Genomic DNA, 11,793 nt, shown 5'->3' on the forward strand with positions numbered 1-11,793 from the left:
CTGTAGAAATGTTCTGGTATCCTTCCCCAGATCTGTGCCTCGACACAATCCTGTCTCGGCGCTCTACGGACAATTCCTTCGACCTCATGGCTTGGTTTTTGCTCTGACATGCACTTTAAACTGTGGGACCTTTTTATATAGACAGGTTTGTGCCTTTCCAAATCATGTCCAATCAATTCAATTTACCAGAGGCACACTCCAATCAAGTTTTAAAAGCATCTCCAGGATTATCCATGGGAACAGGATGCACCTGGGCTCAATTTCAAAACTCATAGCAAAGGGTCTGAATAATTATGTAAATATGGTATCTGTTTTTTATTTTTAATACATTTGCAAAAATTTCTAAAAATATGTTTTCGCTTTGTCATTATTGGGTATTATGTGTAGATTTGATGAAAAAATGTAACAATGTGGAAAAAGTCAAGGGATCTGAATATTTTCAGAAGGCAATGTATCTCATTAATTTAGTTATATTTGAATTATTATGATCCTTCCAATTTATATTAAAATCACCCAAGATAAATACATCTCTGTTACTATTTGTGGCCTGGTAAAACCCTGTGCATAAGTCATACTGATAGGACACCTTAGAGCTAGGTGGTCTATACACACACCCTACCAATATGGCTGCCTGGAGAGGCAGATGTACTTGAGCCCATAGTGCCTCTATCTGACATACATTAAGGTCATCCCTCCTCTTAAAATGTATATGATTCTGAATGTACAGTGCTACACCCGAACCATTCCTATTCCTTTCTCTTCTCAGTAGACTATATCCATGAATGTTAATTTGCCCATCATTTACAGATGCATCAAAATGTGTTTCGGTCAAAGCTAAAATATGAATATTATATACAGTGGGGCAAAAAAGTATTTAGTCAGCCACCAATTGTGCAAGTTCTCCCACTTAAAAAGATAAGAGAGGCCTGTAACACTTCAACTATGACAGACAAAATGAGAAAAAAAATCCAGAGAATCACATTGTAGGATTTTTTATGAATTTATTTGCAAATTATGGTGGAAAATAAGTATTTTACAGGCCTCTCATCTTTTTAAGTGGGAGAACTTGCACAATTTGTGGCTGACTAAATACTTTTTTGCCCCACTGTACAAGGTAAATATAGAACTGAAAAATCTAATTTTTATTGAAAATAAAAATGTATTATGACAATAGTTGTTCAACCCTTTACAGATGCCTTCCCTAAACTGAATTACTTTGCTTGAGTGACAATACCTTATTTTAAGCATTTGTTCCAATTCTTCCTGTGGTGCGTCTGACATGTCACTGTCATAACCTGTCAGTAACACTATAACGCTATTCCTCACTTTGTCTTTCCCTCCATTCCCAGCCCTATGAATCTTGTTTAAATGACATTTTCCACAGTTAAATTGACATTTTTATGCCATTTCATTGAAAAGGCTTTTGAATATATGACACACTACAATTATAAGGATTCTCTCTCCGAGACTATACAAAGGGACCTCTTCTTGTGGGAAAATGTGTTCGCCTTGAACAGCTGCAAAATGAACTTTAATGAATTGGGAACAATTCCAAGAGACACATGAAGCTGCAAGGTGGGATTAAAGGTGATTTAGTTACAGATAGCATTAATGTGTTCTAATTTTGTTCCAAGTCATTTTAATCCTGGCTAGGATGGGAGAAGGCTGATCTTTTGGATCTTCCCTAAGCCTACATTTAGCCAGTTTGTAGTTAAGATTTCTGTCATAACTCAATGGGTATAAGTCATTAATTGAAATGACTATTGAACAGCAGTAATATTATGGATTGTGCCTTTAATCTATAAATTGCCACCCGTTCATAATATGCAATCAAATCCAGTGTTGTATTTTTCACTACATGACAGGAAAATATTTACAAAACACTAACAAAATCATATGTCAAATGTGTCAACAGTTTTCCAAGCAGAAAGTTTCATGGTAATACATAAACAAATTATATTTTAATGTACTTGTATTTATATATGTAGCATTTGTGGTACAAATGTTTCATGTTTTTTTTATGAATACAGAATGAAGTGGGTGCAGTATTTGTGGAGAACAGCTCTTGATCAGGTTGGATATTCCTTTCTCCCACCACAACGTTAACATAGATCTGGCTGGAGAGTCACCTGCAAGGAGAAAGAGTGTGTCAGTCAGTGTCAACACATGTCCTACTGACACAAACCATCGGACCATCTATGCAATAAGTGGATAAGTAGATGGGTATTTCAGGACCAATGAACCTCGAGAGAGTGACCAAGTGATCAAGAGAGAGAGCAGGACAGTTGGCGTGGTGAGAGAAATAGCTTGGTAACATTAAGTTGTTTGTAAGCAGTGATGATTTTGATGGGGGGTTGCATTTAGTTCCAACTACCTTACCAGTTATTCATAACAAACAAATAACAAACCCTATTTGTATTAGTATCATTACCTGAACTATAATATTAACGCAACATGTAAAGTGTTGATCCCATGTTTCCTGAGCTGAAATAAAATAACCCAGAATTTTTCCAATACGCACAAAAGGCGTATTTCTCAATGTAGTGCACAAGGTTGTGTATAACTCTAAGTGAGCATTTCTCATTTGCCAAGATAATCCATCCCCCTAAAAGGTGTGGCATATCTAGTAGCTAATTAAATAGCGTGATCATTACACTGGTGCACATTGTGCTGTAGACAATAAAATGCCACTCTAAAATGTGAATTTTTTTCACACAACACAATGCCACAGATGTCTCAGGTTTTGAGGGAGCGTGCAATTGCTGACTGCAGGAATGTCCACCAGAGCTGTTGCCAGATAATTGAATGTTAATTTCTCTACCATAAGCAGTCTCCCCTCCCAACGTCGTTTTAGAGAATTTGGCAGTACGTCCAACTGGCCTCACAACCACAGACTGTGTAACCACTCCAGCCCAGGACCTCCACATCCGGCTTCTTCACCTGCAGAATCGTCTGAGACCAGCGACCTGGACAGCTGATGAAAATGTGGGTTTGACAACTGAATAATTTCTGCACAGACTGTGTGCTGGTTGTCCTCACCAGAGTGTTGACCTGACTACAGTTCGGCATCGTAACCGACTTCAGTGGGAAAATACTCACCTTCGATGGCCACTGGCACCTTGGAGAAGTGTGCTCTTCACAGACAAATCCTGGTTTCAACTGTACCGGGCAGACAGCGTGTATGGCATTGTGTGGGCGAGCGCTTTGCTGATGTCAACGTTGTGAACAGAGTGCCCCATGTTGGTAGTGGGGTTATGGTATGGGCAAACATAAGCTACAGACAACAAACACAATTGCATTTTAGAGATTGCAATTTGAAGCCAATTGTCGTGCCATTCATCTGCCGTCATCTCCTCATGTTTGTTTCAGCATAATAATGCATGGCCCTATGTCGCAAGGATCTGTACACAATTCCTGGAAGTTGAAAATGTCACAGTTCTTCCATGGCCTGCGTACTCAACAGACATCACCCTTTGAGAATGTTTGGGATGTTCTGAATCGACGTGTATGCAGGCGTGTTCCAGTTCCCTCAAATATCCAGCAACTTTGCACAGCCAGAGGAGTGGCAGCCTGATCAACTCTATGCGAAGGACATGTGTCCTGCTGCTTGAGGCAAATGGTGGTCACACCAGATACTGACTGCTTTTCTGATCCATGGCTCTACCTTTTTTAAAGATTTCTGTGACCAACAGATGCATATCTGTATTCCCAGTCATGTGAAATCCATAGATTAGGGCCTAATTTCTTTATTTCAATTGACTGATTTCCTTATATGAACTGTAACAGTAACAGTAAAGTTGCGAAATTCTTGCATGTTGCATTTATATTTTTGCTAAGTGTGTGTGTGTGTATGTATGTACAGTTGAAGTCGGAAGTTTACGTACACTTAGGTTGGAGTCATTAAAACTTGTTTTTCAACCACTCCACAAATGTATTGTTAGACAAACTATTGTTTTGGCAAGTCGGTTAAGACATCTACTTTGTGCATGACACAAGTCATTTTTCCAACAATTGTTTACAGACAGATTATTTCACTTATAATTCACTGTATCACAATTCCAGTGGGTCAGAAGTTTACATACAATAAGTTGACTGTGCCTTTAAACAGCTTGGAAAATTCCAGAAAATGTCGTCATGACTTTAGAAGCTTCTGATGGGCTAATTGACATCCTTTGAGTCAATTGGAGGTGTACCTGTTGATGTATTTCAAGGCCTACCTTCAAACTCAGTGCCTCTTTGCTTGACATCATGGGAAATCAAAAGAATTCAGCCAAGACCTCAGAAAAACAATTGTAGACCTCCCCAAGTCTGGTTCATCCTTGGGAGCAATTTCCAAACGCCTGAAGGTAGCACGTTCATCTGTATAAACAATAGTACGCAATAGTACCGCTCAGGAAGGAGACGCATTCTGTCTCCTAGAGATTTACGTACTTTTGTGCAAAAAGTGCAAATAAATCCCAGAACAACAGCAAATGACCTTGTGAAGATGCTGGAGGAAACAGGTACAACATTATCTATATCCATTTAATGAATCCAACCTAAATGTATGTAAACTTCTGACTTCAACTGTATACTTCAACTCAGCAAAAAAAGAAATTTCCCTTTTCCAGGACCCTGTATTTCAAAGATAATTTGTAAATATCCAAATAACTTTACAGGTCTTCATTGTAAAGAGTTTAAACACTTTCCCATGCTTTTTCAATGACCTATAAACAAGTAATGAACATGCACCTGTGGAATTGTCGTTAAGACACTAACAGCTTAGACGGTAGGCAATTAAGGTCACAGTTATGAAAAATTAGGACACTGAAGAGGCCTTTCTGCTGACTCTGAAAAACAGCAAAAGAAAGATGCCCAGGGTCCCTGCTCATCTGCGTGAATGTGCCATAGGCATGCTGCAAGGAGGCATGAGGACTGCAGTTGTGGCCAGGGCAATAAATTGCAATGTCAGTACTGTGAGACGCCTAAGTCAGCAATACAGGGAAACCGGACAGACAGCTGATCGTCCTCACAGTGGCAGACCACGTGTAACAACACCTGCACAGGATCGGTACATCCAAACATCACACCTGCGGGACAGGTACAGAATGACAACAACTGCCCGAGTGCTCAGCCTGTCCGCGAGAGGCTGGACTGAGGGCTTGTAAGGCAGGTCCTCACCAGACATCACCTTCAACAGCATCGCCTATGGGCACAACCCCACCGTCGCTGGACCAGACAGGACTGGCAAAAAGTGCTCTTCAGTGAAAAGTCGCGGTTTTGTCTCACCAGGGGTGATGGTTGGATTTGCGTTTATCGTCGAAGGAATGAGCGTTACACCGAGGTCTACTCTGGAGCGGGATCGATTTGGAGGTGGAGGGTCCGTCATGGTCTGCGGCGGTGTGTCACAGCATCATCGGACTGAGCTTGTTGTCATTGCAGGCAATCTCAATGCTGTGCGTTACAGGGAAGACATCTTCCTCCCTCGTGTGGTACACTTCCTGCAGCCTCATCCTGACATGACCCTCCAGCATGACAATGCCACCAGCCATACTGCTCGTTCTGTGCTTGATTTCCTGCAAGACAGGAATGTCAGTGTTCTGCCATGGTCAGCGAAGAGCCTAGATCTCAATTCCATTGAGCACGTTTGGGACCTGTTAAATCGAAGGGTGAGGGCTAGGGCCATTCCCCCCAGAAATGTCTGGGAACTTGCAGGTGCCTTGGTGGAAGAGTGGGGTACCATCTCACAGCAAGAACGGGCAAATCTGGTGCAGTCCATGAGGAGGAGATGCACTGCAGTACTTAATGCAGCTGGTGGCCACACCAGATACTGACTGTTACTTTTGATTTTGACCCCCCCTTTGTTCAGGGACACATTATTCCATTTCTGGTAGTCACATGTCTGTGGAACTTGTTCAGTTTATGTCTCAGTTGATGAATCTTGTTATTTTCATACAAATATTTACACCTGTTAAATTTGCTGAAAATTAACGCTGTTGACAGTAAGAGGATTTACATTTTTTTGCTGAGTTTATATGCTGTGTGTGTGTATGTATATACTGTGTATATACAGTACCAGTCAAAAGTTTGGACACATGTACTCATTCAAGGGTTTTTCTTTATTTGTACCATTCATTCATTGTATAATAATAGTGAAGACATCAAGACTATGAAATAACACATGTGGAATCATGTAGTAACCAAAAAAAGTGTTCAAAATACATTTGAGATTCTTCAAAGTAGCCACCCTTTGCCTTGACATCTTTGCACACTCTTGGCATTCTCTCAACCAGCTTCACGAGGTTGTCACCTGGAATGCATTTCAAATAACAGGTGTGCCTTAAAAGTTAATTTGTGGAATTTCTTTCCTTCTTAATGCATTTGAGCCAATCAGTTGTGTTGTGACAAGGTAGGGGTGGTATACAGAAGATAGCCCAATTTGGTAAATGACCAAGTACATATTATGGCAAGAACAGCTCAAATAACAAATAAACTACAGTCCATCATTACTTTAAGACATGAAGGTCAGTCAATCCGGCAATTTCAAGAACTTTGAAAATTTCTTCAAGTGCAGTAGCAAAAACCATTAAGCGCTATGATGAAACTAGCTCTCATGAGGACCGCCACAGGAAAGGAATACCCAGAGTTACCTTTGCTGCAGAAGATAAGTTCATTAGAGTTACCAGACTCAGAAATTCTTGCCCAAATAAATGCATCAACTGTTCAGAGGAGACTGCGTGAATCAGGCCTTCATGGTCGAATTGCTGCAAAGAATCCACTACTAAAGGACACCAATAATAAGAAGAGACTTGCTTGGGCCAAGAAACATGAGCAATGGACATTAGACTGGTGGAAATCTGTCCTTTGGTCTGATGTGTCCAAATTTGACATTTTTGGTTCCAACTGTCATGTCTGTGAGATGCAGACTAGGTGAACGAATGATCTCTTCCGTGATACATGGAGGAGGAGGTCTGATGGTGTGGGGGTGCTTTGCTGGAGACACGGTCTGTGATTTATTTAGAATTAAAGGCACTCTTAACCGGCATGGCTACCACAGCATTCTGCAGCGATACGCCATCCCATCTGGTTTGGGCTCAGTGGGACTGTCATTTTGTTTTTCAACAGAACAATTACCCAACACACCTCCAGGCTGTGTAAGGGCTATGTGACCAAGAAGGAGAATGATTGAGTGCAGCATCAGATGACCTGACCTCCACAATCACCCGACCTCAACCCAATTGAGATGATTTGGGATGAGTTGGACTGCAGAGTGAAGGATAAACAGCCAACAAGTGCTCAGCATATGTGGGAACTCTTTCAAGACTGTTGGAAAAGCATTCCAGGTGAAGCTGGTTGACAGACTGCCAAGAGTGTGCAAAGCTGTTATCGAGGCAAAGAGTGGCTACTTTGAATAATCTAAAATCTATAAAATATTTTGATTTGTTTAACACGTTTTTGGTTACTACATGATTCCATATGTTATTTCATAGTTATTCTACAATGTAGAAAAACCCTTGAATGAGTAGGTGTCTAAACATTTGACTGGTATTATATGTAGGTATACCATCCATTCACAAAAATACTTTGCTCCAAGCAAAACAGCAATTCTACACCTTTTTCTACGGGGTAAAGAGAAAAATGTACGGTTGTATAGCTAATGTCATGCTATTCTACATATTTTGCCATGAGGCTGAGAGAAAATGTTGCTGTTATAATGCTAATTTCTTGCAATTCTACACATTTGGACATGGAGCAGAGAGACACATTTTCAGTTTTATAGCTAATCTCATGCTATTCTATGCATTTTGCTATTTGGCTGAGAGAAGATTTTGCAGTTTTAAAGCTCTTTTCCTGTAATTTCCTGTAATTTCTTTACTCTAAGGGGTCATGGACTTTATCACTTTTTTATTCTGGTCAGATAAGTTATCTATTTTCTCTTCTTGTCAGCCATATTGTTCAACTGACAGACTCATGGTGATCCATGCTGTAGATTGTTTGGTCTGTTGGCACACTGTCATCCTGTGCTCATCAGTGCTCCAAGCCATTAGTCTTATCGAGTTCAGCTATTTATAACTGTATTAAGTGGGAGGAATTCACAGGGTTATGAAGGCTGTCATCTAATGATAGCACTGTTTCCACAAAGGCTGTGTAATGACTTTTGGAAGAGTGTTTCAGTTTTATTTGTAGCATCATATGCGTACAACTGAGTTTTGCTCATGTCTGCTGAAAGTCCTTTTTTGAACAATGATCCAGATTTATGTGCTAATAAAAATAATTCTGTCACTGGTTCATGATAGGATGTTTGTGCGTCTGTCATACTTACACTTTTGAGTGATCTAATGCTGCTACCACGAATGGCCGCCATCAGATCATCACGTGTAGAGTTCAGAGGTGCTGGTGGCCGGGGTGGGTTGTCTTTCTTCTTTTGTGAAGAAGGCTTCAAGGCATTCTTCAGCTCCTTGAGAATGTCAGAGCTGCACTTCTTGTTGGCCCCATTTTTGCCCCTCTTGGATTTGGGTTTCTTTTGGCCTGATTGACCCTTTGTACTCCCTTCATGTTGTTTGATCATCTCTGCAATCTTCCTGGTTGGTGTATTCCTCTCAGACTGAAGGCCAGTGAGTGGGGGAGGTGGAGGAGGGATGTTATTTGGGGTCTGGTCATTCCTCGCATGTCTTGGAGAGAACCAGGGTGGTTTGTTTGAAGGAGGCGATCCAGAAAGGCCTGTTGTCCCGGCATCAGCCTTGGGCTGGACTGTTGCTTCTGGATGGCCTTTCTCCCTCTTTTGTTGCAGCCGTCTCTGCCTCTGTCGGTCCTGGTTGCGGGTCAGAATACTGGTGGCGGTCATCCTGGGGCCTGGCAGATCAAACTGGTAGCCCAGCTTGAGGAGGGTGCTGTTGTCCCTCAGGAGGCGAACCATCTCCATCTCAACCTGCCCCCCGCAGATGTGCCTCTGGTTGTGGAAGCGCAGCTCCACCAGAGTACTGTTTTGTTGGAGCGATGCCATTAGCGCCAAGATTCCCCGGCCAGACACAAAGTTGGACTCAATGTTGAGGTTGGTGATGGAGCAGTTTTCTCTGAGCATCTTGGAGACAGCAAAGGCAACCCGGTCATTGGCTCGGGTGTTGGAAAGGCTTAAAACACGTACGTGTGTGTTGGCGCTCAGTGCTTCGGAGATACGCAGCAAGGTCTCCTGAGAGATGTCTTCGATGTTGTTGAAGTTGAGCTCGCTCATCGTTGGATCATCGCGAAGGATCCGTTCAAGTGCCTCGTCAATCACGATAGGGTTCCCACAAGGTCTCTCTGGAGTCACATTTAGGTTTTGGTCAGTCATTGTTGTTCTCAAGTCTCCCCTTTCAGAACAATTCCCTAGGTTTCTTGATAGGTGGTCAACAGCGTTCTGCCCATGTCTACCAGAAGTTGGTAAAGGCTCCTGTTTGCATTTGTCCTTCTTTTCCTCTTCATTTTCAGCCTCAATTGAATCATTCTCATCCTCACCTGCCTCGTCTTCGCTCCCTTCCCTTCTATTTTGGCGTTCCTCTTCCTCATCACTGTCCTCAGACTCTGTGCTGTTACTGTCACTCTCTGTCACACATTCCTCTTCTCTCTTATCAGTCTGTCCTTCCTCCATTCTATCCTGTATTTTTGAACAGGGTGGAAAATTAGGTTGAGACCTAACATTCTCCAGTTACTGTCTCTTAATGAGGAATACCTCCAGAACTCTCTGAGCACACATAATCATTATAGCTGGTATTTCAGAGACAATGTATTTTTTTATTGTTTTCCACTAACTTATCAAAATAACACAGTAGGCAATGAACACAGTCTTCATATTGTTTGAACTCTTATACAACGATAAATGTTTGGCACACTTCATTTGCATATATACTTCAACCTTTCCCTTAACCTCTGGCATTTCTTATAATCTTCAATCATTCTTGTTTAAAATATTGAATCTCAAATTATTGTGATTTCTATCATTGGCAAAAATAAAAACATCTTCATCTGTCTTTATCTTTTATTTTCAGATAGGATGGTGGCAAAAGGTCATTTATCTGTAAAATTATACTGTAATGCAGAATATAAGTAATCGGCCATTTCAATCAGCGAGACACTGAATTCCAAAGATGTCCCTGCTATTTCACAATTAGAAATGAAATAAATAAACCTTTTCAAGTTACACCTAAAATATTTAAGTTTGATTGAAATACATTTAATTTTTTTCATCACCGAAATAGGAAAAATGTTGTTAAGGAGTCAGACATAACAACCTAACTTCAGATTGTTTTGTTCTGCCAATATTTTTTGAGATGCCTGAAATTGATCTTGTTGCATCTGGAAGCCCTCTGAAGTTAAGGCATCTATAGAATAATATATATATATATTTGTTTTCTCTGGTTTAAGCCTTGAAATACCATCCCCTTTCTTACATGTTCAGGGGATGATTCAGATCTGTCATCCTCTAGCAGTTTGTGTGTCTCGTCCTCCCAGTATTTCAGCAGTGCCTCTCTGGAGAAGGTGCCTGTGGGGGTCTTGGCGGTCTGGTCTTTCTGCCTCAGCCCGATAGGTACGTTGTCATCCGGGTCCATATCCGCCAGCTCCCTCTCCAGCTCCTGAAGCTCCTCAAACGACAAGCCAGCCAACACCTCATCTTCATCCACTGATTCATACTTCTTCAGCTCCTTTCGGTACCCAAAGGTACTCATGATGGACTTGTCAGAAACGCTTGGATCTTAGTGAGGATCTTTTTCAACTGAATCTCCGCACACTCTCTTAAAGCTACTGGGTAATGGTAAAGGCGTGTGGCCAGGGATGCTGTGGATGTAGGGAGTCTGAGAGGAAGACTGATGGCGAAAGAGAGACTCTGTTTGTCTAATCTTCCCAGCTGCCATAAGACCCTTAAAGGGAGGGAAATGTGTAAAGTGTCTGTCAATGATGTTCTTTTTTTAGGGTGTGGGGATCAACAAGATAGGTTTACAGGAGCAATGTGAGGACACTTAGTGGCTCTGAAGAGACCTATCACTATAGCTCGTACCCAGGGAGAAAAAAATAGACCAACAAAGCCCGAGGGAGACATCAAAGATTAACGTGAATGGTGTTACATAATGTGTCAGAACATGCAGTACAGGTTGTTGGGTAAAAAAACTTGTTTCCCAGAGGAGCAGGAAGAAGATGATGAACAAAAACAAAGGACAAATGGGTATTTGTTTAGAGGGAGTAGACAAAACTACAATAATGGAAGAAGAACAAAAGAAAGTGATAAGATTATATAAAAAAAATGTAAATAAAAAAATGGACACTGAATAAAGAAGGACAAATTGTCAATCCATTGCAATATAGTGGCTCTCTAAGCAGCTGATGGGTCAATTCTTAAATTGCGGTTGCATTTGCAGTCCTCACTTTTGCAACCATGAAAAACAGTTTATACATTTTTAAACATAATGCAAGTCCTTTACACCGCAAAACTTTATTGTTCATACATTGTTTAATGTACTTAGGGCAAGCAAATTGGCTTGTCCAAGTAGCATTGTAGTGGCATGTTTTGTGAATTTATAGTTATCTATCTATTCTTTTGAATGCCACTAGAAAGTAAACAAACGTGTTTAATATTTTGTATAGCGCAATAAAAACAAAGATGAGTCTGAGCATGCCTGACAGGATTGGTCCAACAAAGCTAAAGACCCCAGATGGGAGAGTATAATATACAAGGATTTTCTCAAAGCTGCTGAAGCACGTTGACGACATCGTTATTAGCCAGTGGGAATTCGCTGGAGTACACCCAGGTTGTGGCAGTGCTGGCACCACTGGCTGTGGTAA

The 11,793-nt window shown here is 41.2% G+C and overlaps 1 protein-coding gene across 1 annotated transcript; it reads right to left on the reverse strand.

Annotated features, from left to right (window-relative positions):
• Window positions 1-298: 298 nt before the first annotated feature.
• On the reverse strand, window positions 299-10,959 carry LOC139369649 (leiomodin-2-like). Its single transcript, XM_071108918.1, has 3 exons — window positions 10,407-10,959; window positions 8,303-9,613; window positions 299-2,129 (listed from the first exon to the last, which is right to left on the reverse strand). The coding sequence occupies exons 1-3, from the start codon at window positions 10,680-10,682 to the stop codon at window positions 2,103-2,105; spliced, it is 1,614 nt and encodes a 537-aa protein (XP_070965019.1). The 5' UTR covers window positions 10,683-10,959; the 3' UTR covers window positions 299-2,102.
• Window positions 10,960-11,793: the final 834 nt, after the last annotated feature.

The sequence above is a fragment of the Oncorhynchus clarkii genome, chromosome 2 (genome assembly GCF_045791955.1).
Source record: "Oncorhynchus clarkii lewisi isolate Uvic-CL-2024 chromosome 2, UVic_Ocla_1.0, whole genome shotgun sequence".
Lineage (NCBI taxonomy): Eukaryota > Metazoa > Chordata > Actinopteri > Salmoniformes > Salmonidae > Oncorhynchus > Oncorhynchus clarkii.